Raw genomic sequence first — 22,535 nt, 5'->3', positions numbered from 1 at the left:
GCTTCAGCCCGAAACATTCCAGGTCCCACTGAGCTCTGCCCTGTTGACATGCTGACCAATCACAGCGCATGTTAATGATCACACTGGGCCACTGACCAATCACACGTCCACGCCATTTCGCAGGCGCTGCATGTCAAAGAGTAGACCCAGCTTGTCAAACTAAAAATCAGGGGGGTATTCTTCGTACGTGGTTCAACAAAGTCGATCAAATGTCCTATTATCCAGTTTAAATTAGCGAGATGATTGACATCAGATTCGATGATATTCAAACGCAACAATGGCAAATAAACTCTGAGAAAGACCGTCTCTTCTCTCTGTGGAGGAGGCCGGAGAAGAGAAGGCCCGAGACCCCACAGTTTAACCAACAAACAACTCATTAGGCTGTACATTTGTTAGACTGAAATATTAGATAAAACTCACCAAAAAAAGGTGTATGGGTATTACTTAATTAAGAAGATATTAATGTTTACAATGCTAACTTTCCAAGAAGAGAAAAGAGACATGGGCACTTAGTGTATATTATAATTGTACACAAAGCTCACAAAAAAGACTTGTACAAGAGTTAATCAAAGACCACAGGGTAAGAGCATCCCCTCTCTAATGTATAGTAAGCTGACGTACAGTCGGAGGGAAGCTTCAGTCTGAATATCTATATAGACTAGTAAAAACACAGTATGCCCACTTGAGGACAGTTGAGGATGGAGAGCTCAGCTCTCTTTATTGGCCTGATCCTGTCACTGGGTTTGTTTGAGCTGAACTCAGCTCTTGCCTTGAATGGTTCTGTGGATGATGTGAAACAAAGGGCTGAGCTCTCAGAGGATAGGAATGGTGTTGGGATCAGCCCTGAGGCCTCATCTGTGAAATGTATGCTCCAAGGTATCACTCGTCTACCTGCTTTCTCAATGGATGGTGACTACGTTATTGGTGGCAGTTTTTCCCTACATTACTCCATGCACGTATTGAAGCATAACTACACCACCATGCCTGATCAACTAAGATGCTCAGGGAGGTTAGTAAGAGGAAGATGTACTCTGTGGTGATGGAAATGTTTAGATTTTTTATTTATTTTTGTATTAGTATTTTGTATTAAATTTCTTTTAGATTTGTTTGTCTTTGTAAACTGAAAAAATTATGAAGACCAAAAATGTAATCCAAGCATTACGATTAATGTTGGATTAGTATCTAATTCTGTGTTCTGGTTCAGTTCCCCATATTGGGTTTTTCTGTTAAAATTATGAATAATCCTCATATGTAGGACATATTCATACAGTTACTCAACTCTGTGTGTGTTTGTATCTGTGTACAGCTTTAAATCACGTGAACTGCGCTTCTCACGCGCAATGATCTTCGCCATCGAGGAGATCAACAACAGCACGGAGCTGCTGCCGGGCATCAAACTCGGTTATCAGATCTACGACTCGTGCGCCTCTGTGCCTGTAGCGGTGCATGTGGCATTCCAGCTGTCAAGTGGCCTGGACCCGGTGTTTTACACTGCCGACAATTGTTCACAATCTGGTAAGGTGATGGCTATTGTTGGTGAGTCTGGGTCCACGCCATCCATCAGCATGTCTCGCGTCATCGGGCCCTTTAACATTCCTCAAGTAAATATTTTGAATTTCTGCAAACGATGTGTTTAACAGACCAGTGCTATTTTGTGTCTGTCCTGTTAAATAATTACACTGTTGTGTTCATTTAGGTTAGTCACTTTGCCACTTGTGCATGCCTGTCCGATAAGCAGCAGTACCCGAGTTTCTTCAGAACAATCCCGAGTGACCAGTTCCAGGCTGACGCGCTGGCGAAGCTGGTAAAACACTTTGGTTGGACTTGGATAGGTGCTATCCGATCAGATTCGGATTATGGAAACAATGGCATGGCGTCTTTCCTGGACGCAGCACACAAAGAGGGGATCTGTGTGGAATATTCTGAATCTTTCAATAAGTACCACCCACGAAGCAGGATCCAAAGAGTAGCCGACATTATCCGCAGGTTTTTACATTCTAATCGTATGTACACCAATCCACAACAATGTTCTGTAAAGTATAAGATAGGAGAGTATTTTCTCCCCTTAGAGGCAAATTGGAAATGTATCTTTTTTTTCTGTCATGTGTCTTTATCTCATATTTGTTAATGATCTTTGTTGTGGAAAATACTCTGTGACACCAAAATAAATCTTCATGCATATATACAAATATTTTGTAATATATTTTGTTATTATTGGTCTCATACAATGCACTATTATTTATCTCCAGGTCGACAGCTATGGTTATTGTGGCGTTTACATCCCCTGGAGACTTGAGGATTCTGCTGGAAGAGCTGTCGCTCAAGCCCTCTCCTCCTCGCCAGTGGATAGGCAGTGAGGCCTGGGTAACTGACCCAGACCTGCTGATTTTCAGCTTATGTGCGGGAGCACTCGGATTTGGCATTGAGCGATCTGTCATCCCAGGTCTGAGAGACTTCCTGCTGGATCTCTCTCCCTCTAAAGTGGCTGCCTCTCCAGTGTTTACTGAGTTCTGGGAGGATGCATTCAACTGCAGGCTGGGAAAAAGTGAGAAAGATTGGCTGATCTTTAACATAACTGACACTCACAGTTGTGTCTTGTCTGTGTTGTGTTATTTTATTCTATCTGACTGCTTTAACAACCCAATCCCTGAGTGATTTAAAGGGAAATATATTGTTATTGAACAAAGACATGAAGTGGAAATAAGGTCTCTGTGAATAATCTAAATTGCAATGAGGATCTTTCAGGTCAAGTTGAGGCATGCTGCTGTCTTGGAGAAGATTACAACAAAAAAGTCCTGAACACAAGCACACACTATATAGACAGTCTTTAGGCCACCAAGCTAAATAAATAATATATTGTACTCATTACTGTGTATCAGTTACAGTATGTAAACATGTTAGCCGTGATGTTGGTCTAAATATACTGTTATATAGACGTGGATTTAGAGATAATGTATTCGTTTGAAAGACATTCAAGTTCAAGCCAGTATCCAATTCAAGGGAAAGACACTTTTTTTCCTAACAACATTTCTATATCAGCTGTAGAAAAGGTAAAAAAAAGGAGTAAAATGTCAACATAGGGCAATATGCAAAGTGAACCTCGGCATATTGAAACAATGAAAAACAGATAAAGACATGTCGGGAAAAACGTGTTTTAAAATGTAATGAAAATATGCATGTTTTATAAGTGAATTAGAATTATATATATATATATATATATATATATATATATATATATATATATATATATATATATATATATATAATGTATATAAAAGTGGTTCTAAGAAAGATTTTGCAGGTTAAATAAAACTGAAAAAGAACACTATACATTATATAATTGTCAAGGCTAAAAAACACCTTCCTGTGTCTTTGTTTGTTTTTAGCAGCAGTCACAGACAAGAATGTGTGTGATGGAAGTGAAGACATAGAGACGATCCAGAGCCCGTACACTGACACATCTCAGCTCCGGATCACTAACATGGTGTACAAGGCTGTTTATGCAATAGCACATGCCATTCATAATGCAGTGTGCCAGGAAACATATTCTATAACGCAGTGTGATAAACTCGCCAGCATAGAGTCCAAACAGGTCAGTAAAAACAAATATGTCAAAACACCAATGTCCTTTTTTTAAATTATACTGTACTTTTTACTAAATGTAATAATTATTGTATTATACATCGTTTAATTTCTCCCCCTCTCCGTCTTCCATTACTTCATCCTCACAGGTTCTCACTCAATTGAGGAAAGTTAAGTTTTCCCAAAATGGTTACGATGTGTCATTTGATGCCAATGGAGATCCTGTGGCCACATATGAGCTGGTTAACTGGCAAAAAAGTGAGAGTGGCAGCATTGAGTTGGTGGCAGTAGGGCACTACGATGCATCACTGCCGGTGGGCCAGGAATTCCATATCAACAGGAACCTCACCTGGGTGGAGGATGGCACACAAGTAGGGAGCCCAAAATTTATATTTTTAAACATTCCAATTTCAAATTTGGTGATATGTGTTTTTAGTCTGTTCCTCCAGTCCATATTGGCTGTGAAGAGATCTGATCTGAAGTTACAGCAATTTCAATCTGAAATCCCACTTAATAGTTTCAACAAAAATGTGTCACACCTTATAATAACTACACACTATTTAGCATTAGTTAAGTATGAGTAAACATTTAATTAATCATTTATAAAGCATTAACACTAATTCGTATGCAATGCATAAACACAGTTATAAATGTTTTATTCTTGATTATTAGGCTTGACTATTATGTGTTTCATGATTGGGTTTTCTTACTTTATAAATGATGGATTCCCCATATATAAATTAAGTAACATATATTACAAACCAATTATTAAGGACTTATAGATGATTCATAAGATCATTTATAAAGTGTTAGTAAATAATAATACAAATACTTAAATGCAATTTATTCATGGTGATTTAGATATCCACTAATGGTTAGGGACTATGTTAAACCTGATGAGCCCCAGCGCCCCCAATATTCAAGATATTTGGAATGTCATATACACAGATAGCATACAGTTACCATGTGGCATGCCAATTTCCCCAGCCTTCTTGGGAAATACAGTCACTGCTGGGCCTTTTTAATGTTCTGCAGTGCGTTGTCAGCCCAGGTGAGGTCCTCGCTGATGTGCGTTTGTGCAGGGATGACTGTATTGAATGCTGAAGTGAAGTCTATGAAGAGTAGTCTTGCATAGGTGTCCTTGCCCTCTAAGTGCGGGAGGGTTGTGTGGATGACGTAGTTGACTGCATCATCAGTGGACCGGTTCTGCCGATACGCAAACTGCAGCGGGTCTACGGTGTCTTGGCTGGTCTCTCAAAACACTTCATCGCTATTGGGGTGAGTAATCATTCAGGCAGGTCACAGTGTTTTTCTTTGGGAGGGGCACGATGGTGGTGGACTTGAAGCAGGTGGGCACACAAGTTTGTGCTAGTGACAGGTTGTAAATGTCAGCAAGCATATCAGCCAGCTCTGATAAGCAGACCCTGAGGGCACACCCAGAGATGTTGTCTGGGCCAGCTGCCTTCCGTGCGTTTATTCTCCTCAGAACCGTACGCACCTCTGTTGTTGTCACAGTGAGTGGTGAGGCCTGTGTGCGTTTCATCGTCAAGAGCCCTCCCTGTGGGTTGGTGTTGAGGGCCTCGAAGCGGGCATAGAACTCATTCAGCTCATCTGGCAGTGAGGTTTGGCTACCCTGCCGGTAGCCTATGATGTGTTGCAGGCCCTGCCACATGCGTTGGGAATCTGCCGTGGAGTAGAATCCCTCTAGCTTCAGTCTGTATTGTCTCTTGGCTCCTCTGATACATCTGCTCAGGTCGTATCTGGCCTTCTTGTAGTCCTCAGCGTTGCCTGAGGCAAATGCAGTGGAGCGGGCTCGTAGCATGGTCCGAACTTCACAGTTAATCCAGGGTTTTTGATTGGGGTAAGTCCTGCAGTGCTTTGTGGGCACGATGTTCTCCACACATGTGCTGATGTAGGCCGTTACACTGGACACATATTCCTCTAAATCCACAGTAGAGTCATCCCTCAGAGCAGCAGTTTTAAACATGCCCCAGTCTGGACTCCCAAAGCAGTCCTGAAGCACCAGTTCAGTTTCTTCATTCCACACTCAAACGCTCTGTTCGCGCCGCCTCAAACACGTCTATCTCGTCGTGCCGCCCCCCACGTGCCATGAAAAAGTGCCCGGTTCGCCCATGCCCAAAACCGCCCCTGCGTGCTGGGCATATTCTTAGACGTGATGCGCCAGCATGCTGGCACTGGACATATGATTGGTCAGTGGCCCAGCGTGACCATTAACATGCGCTGTGATTGGTCAGTTGGCCAGCTTGACTTTAGTCAGCAGAAAGCTACCTAGCTGATAGCAGAACTCAGTAGGAGCAAGAAGAATGTGAACAACATGCATTGTCCGTTAATGACGCTGCATCCCGTCATGAGCGTATTTATGTAAACTATATCAGACGGCACAAAAGGCCCAGGTCGAAAATGTACGGCCCGCCACTGGCTTTGAGGCACTGCTGGTCTTTCAATGTCAAGTATAAATGCTTTGTAAGGCGTAGATAGTCCTCACTTTAGATGAGGTCACACAAAATACTTACGACTAGTAACTACCTGAATTAATCATGAATTGCAGTATTAAAACACGTTTATGAACACATGTTAACATTAGTGCATATCTAAATCACCATGAATAAATTTCATTTAAAAACAATGTTTTATCATTTACTAACACTTTATAAATGATATCGTTAATTATCTATAAGTCCTTAATTATTGGTTTGTAATATATACTATTTAATTTACATATGGGGAATCCATCAATTTTAAAGTATGACAACCCAATCATGAAACGCATAATGGTCAAGCTTATTAATCAATAATAAAACATGTATAACTGTGTTTATGAATTGCATATTAATGAGTGTTAATGTTGGAACATCCATCCATCCATCCATCCATTATCAGCCGCTTATCCGGGGTCGGGTCGCGGTGGCAGCAGGTTCAGCAGGCCGACCCAGGCTTCCCTCTCACCCGCAACACTTTCCAGCTCATTCTGGGGGATCCCGAGGCGTTCCAAGGCCAGCCGGGAGATATAATCCCTCCAGCATGTCCTCGGTCTTCCCCGGGGTCTCCTACCAGTTGGACGTGCCTGGAAAACCTCTAATGGGAGGCGTCCAGGAGGCATCCTGACTAGATGCCCGAACCACCTCAGCTGACTCCTTTCGACACGGAGGAGCAGCGGCTCGACTCCAAGCTCCCTCCTGATGTCCGAGCTCCTTACCCTATCTCTAAGGGTGAGCCCGGCCACCCTGCGGAGGAAGCTCATTTCGGCCGCTTGTATTCGAGATCTCGTTCTTTCGGTCACGACCCAGAGTTCGTGACCATAGGTGAGGGTTGGAACATAGACCGACCAGTAAATGGAGAGCTTCGCCTTCCGGCTCAGCTCCCTCTTCACCAGGACGGACCGGTACAGCGCCTGTTTTATTGCTGCAGCCGCACCGATCCGTCTGTCGATCTCCCGCTCCACCTTACCCTCACCCGTGAACAAGACCCCGAGATACTTGAACTCCTTCGCTTGGGGTAGGCAGTTTGTCCCCACCTGGAGGGAGCAATCCACCGGTTTCCGGCAGAGCACCATGGCCTCAGATTTGGAGGCGCTAACTCTCATCCCTGCCGCTTCACACTCGGCTGCAAAACGCCCCAGTGAATGCTGGAGGTCACAATCCGAGGAGGCAAACAGGACCACATCATCCGCGAACAGCAGAGAGGCGATCCCGAGACTCCCGAACCGGATCCTCTCCGCCCCCTGGCTGCGCCTAGATATCCTGTCCATGAAAGTCACGAACAGGACCGGTGATAAAGGGCAGCCCTGGTGGAGGCCAACACCCACCGGGAACGTGTCTGACTTACTACCGAGGATACGAACACAGCTCCTACTGCAGGCGTACAAAGACCGGATAGCCCGTGCCAACGGGTCCGGCACCCCATACTCCCGCAGCACCCCCCACAAAAACCCCCGAGGGACCCGGTCGAAAGCCTTCTCCAAGTCCACAAAGCACATGTAGACTGGTTGGGCAAACTCCCAGGACCCCTCCAGTAGTCTTGCAAGGGTAAAGAGCTGGTCCACTGTTCCACGACCGGGACGGAATCCGCACTGCTCGTCTTGAATCTGAGGTTCGACAAGCGGTCGGAGCCTCCCTTCCAGCACCCTGGCATAAGCTTTTCCCGGGAGGCTGAGCAGTGTGATGCCACGATAGTTTGAGCACACTCTCCGGTCCCCCTTCTTGTAGATGGGAACCACCACCCCGGTCTGCCAGTCCATGGGCACTGTTCCCGACCCCCATGCGACACTGAAAAGGCGTGTCAACCAAGACAGCCCAACAATGTCCAGCGCTTTCAGCATCTCAGGGTGGATCTCATCCACCCCTGGCGCCTTGCCACCAAGGAGCTTTTTGACTACCTTAGCGACCTCTGCCAGGGATATGGGAGAAACCACCCCAAAGTCTTTCGGCGCTGCCCCCTCTCCGGGGGACATGTTAGCCGGGTTTAGGAGTTCCTCAAAGTGCTCTTTCCACCGCCCGACGATGTCCCCAGTCCGGGTCAGCAGTTCCCCCCCCCTGCTGAGAACAGCCTGGGGTAGGCCCTGCTTTCCCTTCCTGAGCCGTCGGATGGTTTGCCAGAACTTCCTTGAGGCCAACCGAAAGTCCTTCTCCATGGCCTCCCCGAACTCCTCCCATGCCCGAGTTTTAGCATCCGCGACCATCGCAGCTGCAGCCCTTCTGGCCTGCCGGTACCCGTCAGCTGCTTCAGGAGACCCCTGGGCCAGCCAGGCCCGAAAGGCCTCCTTCTTCAGTTTGACGGCTTCCCTCACCCCCGGTGTCCACCACCGGGTTCTCGGGTTGCCGCCACGACAGGCACCGATGACCTTCTGGCCACAGCTCCGAGCAGCCGCGTCCACAATAGAGGCTTTGAACATGGTCCACTCGGGTTCCATGTCCCCAGCCTCCCTCGGGATTTGTGAGAAGTTCTTCCGGAGGTGGGAGTTGAAGACCTCCCGGACAGGGTCCTCCGCCAGACGTTCCCAGTTCACCCTCACTACACGTTTGGGCTTGCCAGGTCTTTCTAGCCGACTCCCCCGCCATCTGATCCAACTCACCACCAGGTGGTGATCAGTTGACAGCTCTGCTCCTCTCTTCACCCGAGTGTCCAAGACATACGGCCGCAGATCAGATAATACGACTACAAAGTCGATCATTGATCTCCGGCCTAAGGTGTTCTGGTACCAGGTACACTTATGAGCCACCTTATGCTCGAACATGGTGTTCGTTATGGACAAACTGTGGCTAGCACAGAAGTCCAACAACAAAACACCATTCGGGTTCAGATCGGGCAGGCCGTTCCTCCCAATCACGCCCCGCCAGGTTTCTCTGTCATCGCCCACGTGAGCGTTGAAGTCTCCCAGGAGAACTATGGAGTCGGCAGGCGGCGCCCTTTCCAGGACCCCTCCCACCGACTCCAAGAAGGCCGGATACTCCGAACTGCTGTTCGGTGCATAAGCAGAGACAACAGTCAGAGCTTTACTCCCTGCAACCCGTAGGCGCAGGGAGGCGACCCTCTTGTTCTCCGGGGAAAACTCCAACATAGCGGCGCTCAGCCGGGGGCTCGTGAGTATCCCCACTCCCGCCCGGCGCCTCTCACCCTGGGCAACTCCAGAAAAGGACAAAGTCCAACCCTTCTCCAGGAGCTTGGTTCCAGAGCCCATGCTGTGCGTGGAGGTGAGCCCAACTAAATCTAGCTGGTACCGCTCCACCTCCTGCACCAGCTCCGGCTCTTTCCCCGCTAGCGAGGTGACGTTCCACGTCCCTAGAGCTAGTCTATGCTGCCGGCGATCGGCTCGCCCAGGTCTCCCGCCTGGCCCGCCGCCCGGTCTGCATAGCACCCGACCCCGATAATTCTCCCCGCGGGTGGTGGGTCCACGGGGTGACTGCTGCTCCATGTTGTTTCTTCGGGCTGAGCCCGACCGGGCCCCATGGACGAAAGCCCGGCCACCAGACGCTCGCCGACGAGCTCCCCTCCTGGGTCTGGCTCCGGGAGGGTGCCCCGGTTTCCCTTGTCCGGGTGAGGTAACTTTAGTCCGTGGGCTGCAATTCATCAGGGCTTTTTAAATCACTCTTAGTCTGGGCTCTCCCCCGAGACCTGTTTGCCTTGGGAGACCCTACCAGGGGCTGACGCCCCGGACAACATAGCTCCCATGATCACTGAGCCACTCAAACTCCTCCACCACGTTAAGGTGGCGATTCATTGGAGGAGCTGGAACAATGCTTTATAAATAATGAGTTAAGTGTTTACTCATACTTAACTAATGCTAAATAGCGTGTAGTTGAAATGTTCCTTTGCTGAGTTGCGGTGCAGGAATAGTAACAAAAAACAGAACTTTGAACAAAAAGACTTTCACTTTGGAAGATAACTGCTTGCTTTGTCCAGACTGCAGAGGCCTCATTTTGGCAAATTGTTTATACAACTGTGGATTGTTTCATCCAGCAGTTATATTTACAAAACACACATACTCAAATTGACATGCAAGTTATGTTTTCAGACAGACTTGAAAATAACTTGAACCTATTCAGAGCTTTGAAGCACATCTGAATATGTGTGGCTTTGTTTGTATTCATGTGCTAGGTGCCTGTGTCAGTGTGCACTGACAGCTGTCCTGCAGGAACTCGTAAGGTGCTGAAGAAAGGAAAACCCATCTGCTGTTATGATTGTATACCGTGTCCTGAGGGGGAGATTAGCAACGCTACAGGTATAGTTTTTCCTACTGCAGATTATACAGAAACTGGCACATTTCAGAGGTGCTCCATTCCTGATCCTATAGCATTCTGCCGTTTACATGTTTATACACTTTAACCGAGCATATAAAGTTGTCCTGCGAGTCTGCATGTACGTGCTACCTATTATCTTCCTGCGGCTTATCTGCTCACTCACCGCTGCTGTGATCACATCACCCTTGTCCCATAAAACCTTCACTGGCTCCCTGTCCCTGGTATTGTTTCTCCAAATGCATATCTACAACACAACATCAAATATTGAGCATGACTGCTAAAAGCCCTCTTTTGTTGTATTTTTTCAGATTCCCCTGATTGTTTCCCTTGCCCCAAGGAATTTTGGCCTAATACAAAGAGACACACTTGTCTCCCCAAGCCTGTAGAGTTTCTTTCCTTCAATGAGGCCCTAGGAATCATTCTGGCTGCATTCTCAGTTGGTGGTGCCTGCCTTGCCATTATAACAGCGGCTGTGTTCCACCGTCACAGGACATCCCCGATCGTCAGAGCCAACAACTCTGAGCTGAGCTTTCTGCTGCTCTTCTCTCTGACTCTCTGTTTCTTATGCTCATTGACTTTCATTGGAGAACCCTCTGAGTTGTCCTGCATGCTGCGCCACACAGCGTTTGGGATCACCTTCGTCCTCTGCATCTCTTGTGTTCTTGGAAAAACAATAGTTGTGTTAATGGCATTCAAAGCCACTCTCCCAGGTCTTAATGTTATGAAGTGGTTTGGTCCTCCACAGCAAAAGCTTTCTGTAGTGTCTTTCACTTTCATTCAAGTTATAATATGTACTCTTTGGTTGGTTCTTAGTCCTCCTTTTCCAATGAAAAACCTCACCACATACAAGGAGAGAATCATCCTGGAGTGTGCATTAGGCTCAGCTATTGGGTTCTGGGCTGTGCTCGGGTACATCGGCCTGCTGGCTGTCTTTTGCTTTGTGTTGGCGGTCCTAGCCCGGAAACTACCTGATAATTTTAATGAAGCCAAGCTTATCACCTTCAGCATGCTGATATTCTGTGCAGTCTGGGTCACCTTCATCCCAGCATATGTCAGTTCTCCTGGGAAATTTACTGTGGCTGTGGAGATATTTGCCATTCTTGCCTCCAGTTTTGGACTCATATTGTGTATATTTGCTCCAAAGTGTTTCATCATATTGTTTAAGCCAGAAAAAAACACCAAGAAAAATGTAATGAACAAAAGTCAATCTTAAAACATAAAGTTTGGAGAAAACAAAGACGCCACTTGAGGGGACTTTTATTCCAAATACTTAAGTCACAGAGGACAAAGAGGGAGAACTTGTTTCACATGTGTGCTCTTGGCTACAAATAAACCAATGATTAGTTGGTAGTTTGCCATATATGCTCACTGGCATAGTGTAAATAGCAGCATTGCCCATATTACATTACATTTAGCTGACGCTTTCAGCCAAAGCGACTTCAATTTTTGCTCTATACATCGTAGACACAGCAACGGGGAGCAATTCGGGGTTAAGTGTACGCAACAACTAGGACTAGCGGAGCCAGGGCTTCCTCTGATTGAAAGACGAGCATGCTAACCACTGAGCCACAGTCACCCCATATTAAATCTCTGTTTCAATTAATAATATTCAAAATCTAAGCACGCCAGCCATGCTCTCACTCCAACACGCAACATAGTCAAAGAACTGTTCTACACACCTGATTCTCATCACCTGTAGCTTACCTATGTGCACTTCATGAATTAGTGCTCCAATCTGTGTTCAATGTCAGAACTGCATGCATGTTCACTCTGTGTTTTCAGTAAGGATACAATAAAGACAAAAAACTACATTATGGCTCCAACAGCAACATTTACTATAAAGCTCATGGTCTGCACATTCAGTCTTCATCTTGTTTATCTAAATATTTACATTTTATATTAAATATTACATATTTTATTAATTGTAATGTAATTTTTTCGAAAGTACTTTTAAAACAATTGTTGTCTTATTTCCAAAATATTATGTCATCACAGCCTGACAATATAAAAGAAAGTGAATAATTAAAGTAAAAAGTGACAATACAGTACATGTATTTCTCTTTCATGAACTCAGTGCTTCTTTATTCATATTTCTGTGTTGGCATTTCTTAATATGCAATTTAACCAAACAAACAATTTATTAGTGGGGTACATTTGTTAGTCTGTAATATTATCTTAAACACAGAAAAAAAGGTATACAGGTTTTACTTAATTAAGAAGATATTCCAGATTACAAGGGTATCTTTAAAAGAAGAGAAAAGAGACATGGGCACTTGGTGCAGATTATAATGTACACAAAGCTCACAAAAAGACTTGTAGAAGAGTTAATCAAAGACCACTGGGTAAGAGCATCCTCTCTGACGTACAGTAAGATGACGTACAGTAGGAGGGAAGCTTCAGTCTGAATATCTATATAGACTAGTAAAAACACAGTATGCCCACAAGAGGACAGTTGAGGATGGAGATCTCAGCTCTCTTTATTGGCCTGATCCTGTCACTGGGTTTGTTTGAGCTGAACTCAGCTCTTGCCTTGAATGGTTATGTGGATGATGTGAAACAAAGGGCTGAGTTCTCAGAGGATAGGAATGGTGTTGGGGTCAGTACTGAGGCCTCATCTGTGAAATGTAAGCTCCAGGGTACCACTCGTCTACCTGCTTTCTCAATGGATGGTGACTACGTTATTGGTGGCAGTTTTTCCATACATTACTCCATGCATGCATTGAAGCATAACTACACCACCATGCCTGATCCACTAAGATGCTCAGGGAGGTTAGTAAGAGGAAGATGTGGGGTCTAAGAGGATGTTTATATAGTTTGAATACTTTGAATTTGGTCATGAAAAACAATGTTGTATATAAATATATACATATATGTAAGTATTATATTCACAAAATAGTAGAGACGTGTAGTTCTTTTTCATTTGTTAACTTAAAACATTATGAAAACTAAAACTAGAGTTTAAAATATCCAACTATTGTTAATCTATGCATTAAGATTATTGTGCATTTTGTACTGATAATTGTGACACGAGTGTCTGTGTGCAGCATTGTTACCCGTGAACTGCGCTATTCACGCGCAATGATCTTCGCCATCGAGGAGATCAACAACAGCACGGAGCTGCTGCCGGGCATCAAACTCGGTTATCAGATCTACGACTCGTGCGCCTCTGTGCCTGTAGCGGTGCATGTGGCATTCCAGCTGTCAAGTGGCCTGGACCCGGTGTTTTACACCGGCGACAATTGTTCACAATCTGGTAAAGTGATGGCCATTGTTGGTGAGTCTGGGTCCACGCCATCCATCAGCATGTCTCGCATCATCGGGCCCTTTAACATTCCTCAAGTAAATATTTTGAATTTCTGCAAACGATGTGTTTAACAGATCAGTGCTATTTTGTGTCCGTCCTGTTTAATAATTCCACTGTTGTGTTCATTTAGGTTAGTTACTTTTCCACTTGTGCATGCCTGTCCGATAAGCAGCAGTACCCGAGTTTCTTCAGAACAATCCCGAGTGACCAGTTCCAGGCTGACGCGCTGGCGAAGCTGGTAAAACACTTTGGTTGGACTTGGATAGGTGCTATCCGATCAGAATCGGATTACGGAAATAATGGCATGGCGTCTTTCCTGGACGCAGCACACAAAGAGGGGATCTGTGTGGAATATTCTGAATCTTTCAATAAGTACCACCCACGAAGCAGGATCCAGAGAGTAGCCGACATTATTCGCAGGTTTTTACATTCACTGATTATGTGCTTTTGTTCCCTGTGCTCACACTGATCGTATACACATAAATCCACAACAATGTTCTGTAAATTATAAGATAGAAGAGTATTTTCTCACCTTGAAGACACATTGCGTGAGACCAAAAACTGTTTGAACTATCTCCATATATATATATATATATATATATATATATACATACATGTACATATATTACAATATATATATATATACATATATATATATATATATATATATATTACAACAAATTTGTGTGTATATATAAATATATATATATATATATATATATATATATATATATATATATATATATATATATATATATATATATATATGTATATATATATATATACACAAAAATATGTTGTAATATATTTTGGTAATATTGGTCTCATACAATGCACTATTATTTCTCTCCAGGTCGACAGCTATGGTTATTGTGGCGTTTATAATATCTGGAGACTTGAGGATTCTGCTGGAAGAGCTGTCGCTCAAGCCCTCTCCTCCTCGCCAGTGGATAGGCAGTGAGGCCTGGGTAACTGATCCAGACATGCTGATGTTCAGTTTATGTGCTGGAGCAGTCGGATTTGGCATTGAGCAATCTGTCATCCCAGGTCTGAGAGACTTCCTGCTGGATCTCTCTCCCTCTAAAGTGGCTGCCTCTCCAGTGTTTACTGAGTTCTGGGAGGATGCATTCAACTGCAGGCTGGGAAAAAGTGAGAAAGATTGGCTGATCTTTAACATAACTGATACTCACAGTTGGTTCTTGTTTGTGTTGTGTTTTTTATTCTGTCTGACTGTAGAAGCAGCTGCTTTAACATGCCAATCCATGAGTGATTTAAAGGGAAATCTATTGTTATTGAGCAAATACGTGAAGTGTAAACAAGGTCTCTGTGAATAATCAAACTTGAAATAAGGATCTTTCAGGTCAAGTTTAGGCACTCTGCTGTCTTGGAGAAGATGTCAACATTAAAGCCCTGAACACAAGCACACACTGTATAGAGAGTCTTTAGGCCACTTTAGGGGGGGAAGTACAGCAAAATGTACTGACTAGGATGTATCAGTTTCAGTATATATTGTAAATATGTACACATGTTATGTTACATTGACGTGGATTAATAGATCATTTATTGGTTTGAAAGACATTTAAACAGGTCAAGTCAGTATCCAATTCAAGGAAAATACTTTTTTTTCCTGACAACATGAGCTCGAATACAAAAGCTAAAAAAAAGAGCTAAAAAAATAGGGCCATATAGAAACAACAAAAAACAGATTAAGAAACGTCGCAAAAAAAAATGTAATGGAAAATCAGCATGTTTTATAAGTGAATTAGAATAATATATAGATATATTTCTCTCTCTCTCTCTCTCCCTATATATATATATGTATATATACATATATATATGAATATATGTATATATATACATATATATACATATATATATATATATATATATATATATATATATATATATATATATATATATATATATATATATATATATATATACAAGAGCCTCTAAGAAAGATTTTGCAGGTTAAATAAAACTAAAAAAGAACATTATACATGAGAAATAATGATATAATTGTCAAGGCTAAAAAAAACAGCTCCCTGTGTCTTTGTTTGTTTTTAGCAGCAGTCACAGACAAGAATGCGTGTGATGGAAGTGAAGACATAGAGACGATCCAGAGCCCGTACACTGACACATCTCAGCTCCGGATCACTAACATGGTGTACAAGGCTGTTTATGCAATAGCACATGCCATTCATAATGCAGTGTGTCAGGAAACATATTCTATAACCCAGTGTGAAAAAGTCTCCAGCATAGAATCCAAACAGGTCAGTAAAAACAAATATGTCAAAACACCAATGTCCTTTTTTTTGCTATACTGTACAGTTTCCTAAATTAAATATACATTTTATTATACATTGTTTCATTCCTCCTCCTCTCCGTCTTCCATTACTTCATCCTCACAGGTTCTCACTCAGTTGAAGAAAGTTAAGTTTTCTCAAAATGGTTATGATGTGTCATTTGATGCCAATGGAGATCCTGTGGCCACATATGAGCTGGTTAACTGGCAAAAAAGTGAGAGTGGCAGCATTGAGTTGGTGGCAGTAGGGAACTACGATGCGTCACTGCCGGTGGGCCAGGAACTCCATATCAACAGGAACCTCACCTGGGTGGAGGGTGGCACACAAGTAGGGAGCCCAAAATTAATATTATAACATATTCCAATTTCAAATTTGGTGACATGTGTCTTTGGTCCCTGTTCCTCCATTCCATACTGATCGTGTAGAGATTTGTTCTCAAGTAACAGCAATTTCAGTCTGAAATCCCAATTAATGGTTTCAACAAAAATGTTCCTTTGCTGAGGAATAGTAACAAAAAACAGGACTTTGTACAAAAAGACTGTAACTTTGGAAGATAACTGCTTGCTTTGTACAATTCAGACTGCTGAGGCCTCATGTTGGCTTTAGCTGAACTTTAGAATGTATTCACGGCACAACTATGGATGTTTTCCACCAGCATCTGCATTGACAAAACACACATACTTTTAGTGACATGCAAGTTATGTTTTTAGACAGACTTGAAAATAATCTGAACCTATTCTTGAATCCTCAGAGCTTTGAAGCACATCTGAATATATTTGACTTTGTTTGTCTATGTGTCTATGTGCCAGGTGCCTGTGTCAGTGTGCACTGACAGCTGTCCTCCAGGATCTCGTAAAGTGCTGCAGAAAGGAAAACCAACCTGCTGTTTTGATTGTATACCATGTCCTGAGGGAGAGATTAGCAATGCTACAGGTATAGTTTTTCCTACTGCAGATTATACAGGAACTGGCACATCTTAGAAGTGCTCCATTCCTGATCCTATAGCATTCTGCCGTTTACATGTTTATACACTTTAACCGAGCATATAAAGTTGTCCTGCGAGTCTGCATGTACGTGCTACCTATTTTCTTCCTGCGGCTTATCTGCTCACCCACCGCTGCTGTGATCACATCACCCTTGTCCCATAAAACCTTCACTGGCTCCCTGTCCCACAACAGAGCCAATTCAAAGTCCTTATCCTCACTCAAAAAGCCCTCCATAACCAACTAAGCCCTCTCTTACCTCACTGAACTGCTTCATCACCACACTTCTTTCTGCAGCTTTGGTTTTCTAATGCATACCTCCTGTCACCACCACTCAGGACCAAACGCTAGACAAGAGGCAAAAGAGTATTTTCCATAGCTGATCAATTGGCAAAAAATGCCAAAAACTGCACTAAATGTCCATTTTCAAATATGAAATCAAACCTTGTTAGCACTTTATAATAACTACACACTATTTAGCATTATAAAGCATGAGTAAACACTTAATTCATCATTTATAAAGCATTGCTCCAACATGAACACATTAGTAACTCCATCCATCCATCTATTATCAGCCGCAGGCCGACCCAGGCCTCCCTCTCACCCGCAACACTTTCCAGCTCATTCTGGGGGATCCCGAGGCGTTCCAAGGCCAGCCGGGAGATATAATCCCTCCAGCGTGTCCTCGGTCTTCCCCGGGGTCTCCTACCAGTTGGACGTGCCTGGAAAACCTCTAATGGGAGGCGTCCAGGAGGCATCCTGACTAGATGCCCGAACCACCTCAGCTGACTCCTTTCGACACGAAGGAGCAGCGACTCGACTCCAAGCTCCCTCCTGATGTCCGAGCTCCTTACCCTATCTCTAAGGGTGAGCCCGGCCACCCTGCGGAGGAAGCTCATTTCGGCCGCTTGTATTCGAGATCTCGTTCTTTCGGTCACGACCCAGAGTTCGTGACCATAGGTGAGGGTTGGAACATAGACCGACCAGTAAATGGAGAGCTTCGCCTTCCGGCTCAGCTCCCTCTTCACCAGGACGGACCGGTACAGCGCCTGTTTTATTGCTGCAGCCGCACCGATCCGTCTGTCGATCTCCCGCTCCACCTTACCCTCACTTGTGAACAAGACCCCGAGATACTTGAACTCCTTCGCTTGGGGTAGGCAGTTTGTCCCCACCTGGAGGGAGCAATCCACCGGTTTCCGGCAGAGCACCATGGCCTCAGATTTGGAGGCGCTAACTCTCATCCCTGCCGCTTCACACTCGGCTGCAAAACGCCCCAGTGAATGCTGGAGGTCACAATCCGAGGAGGCAAACAGGACCACATCATCCGCGAACAGCAGAGAGGCGATCCCGAGACTCCCGAACCGGATCCTCTCCGCCCCCTGGCTGCGCCTAGACATCCTGTCCATGAAAGTCACGAACAGGACCGGTGATAAAGGGCAGCCCTGGTGGAGGCCAACACCCACCGGGAACGTGTCTGACTTACTACCGAGGATACGAACACAGCTCCTACTGTAGGCGTACAAAGACCGGATAGCCCGTGCCAACGGGTCCGGCACCCCATACTCCCGCAGCACCCCCCACAAGAACCCGAAAAGTCGAAAGCCTTCTCAAAGTCTACAAAGCACATGTAGACTGGTTGGGCAAACTCCCAGGACCCCTCCAGTAGTCTTGCAAGGGTAAAGAGCTGGTCCACTGTTCCACGACCGGGACGGAATCCGCACTGCTCGTCTTGAATCTGAGGTTCGACAAGCGGTCGGAGCCTCCTTTCCAGCACCCTGGCATAAGCTTTTCCCGGGAGGCTGAGCAGTGTGATGCCACAATAGTTTGAGCACACTCTCCGGTCCCCATTCTTGAAGATGGGAACCACCACCCCGGTCTGCCAGTCCATGGGAACTGTTCCCGACCCCCATGCGACATTGAAAAGGCGTGTCAACCAAGACAGCCCAACAATGTCCAGCGCTTTCAGCATCTCAGGGCGGATCTCATCCACCCCTGGCGCCTTGCCACCAAGGAGCTTTTTGACTACCTTAGCGACCTCTGACAGGGATATGGGTGAAACCACCCCAAAGTCTTCCGGCACTGCCCCCTCTCCGGGGGACATGTTGGCCGGGTTTAGGAGTTCCTCAAAGTGCTCTTTCCACCGCCCGACGATGTCCCCAGTCCGGGTCAGCAGTTCCCCCCCAGCCTCCCCCCTCCTGCTGAGAACAGCCTGGGGTAGCCCCTGCTTTCCCTTCCTGAGCCGTCGGATGGTTTGCCAGAACTTCCTTGAGGCCAACCGAAAGTCCTTCTCCATGGCCTCCCCGAACTCCTCCCATGCCCGAGTTTTAGCATCCGCGACCATCGCAGCTGCAGCCCTTCTGGCCTGCCGGTACCCGTCAGCTGCTTCAGGAGAACCCTGGGCCAGCCAGGCCCGAAAGGCCTCCTTCTTCAGTTTGACGGCTTCCCTCACCCCCGGTGTCCACCACCGGGTTCTCGGGTTGCCGCCACGACAGGCACCGATGACCTTCTGGCCACAGCTCCGAGCAGCCGCGTCCACAATAGAGGCTTTGAACATGGTCCACTCGGGTTCCATGTCCCCAGCCTCCCTCGGGATTTGTGAGAAGTTCTTCCGGAGGTGGGAGTTGAAGACCTCCCGGACAGGGTCCTCCGCCAGACGTTCCCAGTTCACCCTCACTACACGTTTGGGCTTGCCAGGTCTTTCTAGCCGACTCCCCCGCCATCTGATCCAACTCACCACCAGGTGGTGATCAGTTGACAGCTCTGCTCCTCTCTTCACCCGAGTGTCCAAGACATACGGCCGCAGATCAGATGATACGACTACAAAGTCGATCATTGATCTCCGGCCTAAGGTGTTCTGGTACCAGGTACACTTATGAGCCACCTTATGCTCGAACATGGTGTTCGTTATGGACAAACTGTGGCTAGCACAGAAGTCCAACAACAAAACACCATTCGGGTTCAGATCGGGCAAGCCGTTCCTCCCAATCACGCCCCGCCAGGTTTCTCTGTCATTGCCCACGTGAGCGTTGAAGTCTCCCAGGAGAACTATGGAGTCGGCAGGCGGCGCCCTTTCCAGGACCCCTCCCACCGACTCCAAGAAGGCCGGATACTCCGAACTGCTGTTCGGTGCATAAGCACAGACAACAGTCAGAGCTTTACTACCTGCAACCTGTAGGCGCAGGGAGGCGACCCTCTCGTTCTCCGGGGAAAACTCCAACATAGCGGCGCTCAGCCGGGGGCTCGTGAGTACCCCCCCTCTTAGTCTGGGCTGTCCCCCGAGACCTGTTTGCCTTGGGAGACCCTACCAGGGGCTGACGCCTCGGACAACATAGCTCCCAGGATCACTGAGCCACTCAAACTCCTCCACCACGTTAAGGTGGCGATTCATTGGAGGAGTAACTCATTAGTAACTCATTAGTATGCAATTCAAAAACAAAGTTATACATGTTTTATCCTTGAATTATAAGCTTGACTATTATATATTTCATGATTAGGTTTTCATACTTTATAAATGATGGATTCACCGTTTGTAAATGAAGTATTAAGGATTTATAGATGATTAATAAGATCATTTCTAAAGTGTTAGTAAATTATAAATAAAATATTTAAATGTAATTTATTTATTCATTTATTTATACTTATAATTATTTAAATATGCACTAATGGTTAGGGACTATGTTAACATTTGCTTTATAAATGTGTTTTAATACTGCAATTCATGATTAACTCAGGTAGGTACTAGTCGTTAGTTAAGTATTAGTTAAGTATGTTCTGTGACCTCATCTAAAGTGAGGACTATCTATGCTTTACAACGCATTTATAAAATGATAAGTTATCTTCTCAACAGAAAAGGGAAATAGACACAACACAAAGTGATAATGAACATCTATATCATGGTGATGGGGGTTAAAAACATTTATAGCTGTGTTTATGAATCGCAGTTACTAATGAGTGTTTATGTTGGAACAATGCTTTTTAAATGATGAGTTAAGTGTTTAGTCATACTTTACTAATTCTAAATAGTGTGAAGTTATTATGAAGTGCTAACCAAACCTTTTTCAGAAATGCATTTAATGTGATTAATGTTGTATATTTTAATGTGTTGTTTTATAATATCATTTGAATTTGTGGAATTTTTTTATTTTTTTGTAAAATCTCTCTGAGTACTATGAAAAGGCTCTATAACTAAGATGTATTACCATTATTATTATTGTTTTTATTATATAAAACATCAAATATACACTATGACTACTAAAAGCACTCTTTGTTTTTATTTTTTCAGATTCCCCTGATTGTTTCCCTTGCCCCAAGGAATTTTGGCCTAATGCAAAGAGAGACACTTGTCTCCCCAAGCCTGTAGAGTTTCTTTCCTTCAATGAGGCCCTAGGAATCATCCTGGCTGCATTCTCAGTTGGTGGTGCCTGTCTTGCCATTATAACAGCGGCTGTGTTCCACCGTCACAGGACATCCCCGATCGTCAGAGCCAACAACTCTGAGCTGAGCTTTCTGCTGCTCTTCTCTCTGACTCTCTGTTTCTTATGCTCATTGACTTTCATTGGAGAACCCACTGAGTGGTCCTGCATGCTGCGCCACACAGCATTTGGGATCACCTTCGTCCTCTGTATCTCTTGTGTTCTTGGAAAAACAATAGTTGTGTTAATGGCATTCAAAGCCACGCTCCCAGGTCGTAATGTTATGAAATGGTTTGGTCCTCCACAGCAAAGGATGACTGTAGTGTCTTTCACTTTCATTCAAGTTATAATATGCACTCTTTGGTTGGTTCTTAGTCCTCCTTTTCCAATGAAAAACCTCACCACATACAAGGAGAGAATCATCCTGGAGTGTGCATTAGGCTCAGCTATTGGGTTCTGGGCTGTGCTCGGGTACATCGGCCTGCTGGCTGTCTTTTGCTTTGTGTTGGCGGTCCTAGCCCGGAAACTACCTGATAATTTTAATGAGGCCAAGCTTATCACCTTCAGCATGCTGATATTCTGTGCAGTCTGGGTCACCTTCATCCCAGCATATGTCAGTTCTCCTGGGAAATTTACTGTGGCTGTGGAGATATTTGCCATTCTTGCCTCCAGTTTTGGACTCATATTGTGTATATTTGCTCCAAAGTGTTTCATCATATTGTTTAAGCCAGAGAAAAACACCAAGAAAAATGTAATGAACAAAAGTCAATCTTAAAACATAAAGTTTGGAGAAAACAAAGACGCCACTTGAGGGGACTTTTATTACAAATACTTAAGTCACAGAGGACAAAGAGGGAGAACTTGTTTCACATGTGTGCTCTTGGCTAAAAATAAACCAATGATTAGTTGGTAGTTTGACATATATGCTCACTGGCATAATGTAAATAGCAGCATTGCCCATATTACATTACATTTAGCTGACGCTTTCAACCAAAGCGACTTCAATTTTTGCTCTATACATCGTAGACACAGCAACGGGGAGCAATTCGGGGTTAAGTGTACGCAACAACTAGGACTAGCGGAGCCAGGGCTTCCTCTGATTGAAAGACGAGCATGCTAACCACTGAGCCACAGTCACCCCATATTAAATCTCTGTTTCAATTAATAATATTCAGAATCTAAGCACGCCA

General features: G+C 44.8%; 1 protein-coding gene across 1 annotated transcript; it reads left to right on the top strand.

Moving 5' to 3' along the window:
* Positions 1 to 1,340: 1,340 nt before the first annotated feature.
* LOC306742097 (uncharacterized protein) lies at positions 1,341 to 22,120 on the top strand (the record flags this gene model as incomplete). Its single annotated transcript, XM_079224437.1, has 15 exons — positions 1,341 to 1,601; positions 1,697 to 1,986; positions 2,250 to 2,545; positions 3,387 to 3,592; positions 3,732 to 3,953; positions 10,198 to 10,321; positions 10,649 to 11,542; positions 12,863 to 13,109; positions 13,385 to 13,679; positions 13,775 to 14,064; positions 14,498 to 14,793; positions 15,712 to 15,917; positions 16,056 to 16,277; positions 16,760 to 16,883; positions 21,216 to 22,120. 15 exons carry the CDS (start codon positions 1,341 to 1,343, stop codon positions 22,118 to 22,120), a joined length of 4,878 nt encoding a protein of 1,625 aa, XP_079080563.1.
* Between the last annotated feature and the right edge of the window lie 415 nt (positions 22,121 to 22,535).

This window comes from Taurulus bubalis, assembly GCF_910589615.1.
Source record: "Taurulus bubalis genome assembly, chromosome: 10".
Taxonomy (NCBI): Eukaryota; Metazoa; Chordata; class Actinopteri; order Perciformes; family Cottidae; genus Taurulus; species Taurulus bubalis.
The sequence above is the reverse complement of the archived record's forward strand: the minus strand, read 5'-3'. Positions and strand labels throughout refer to the sequence as shown.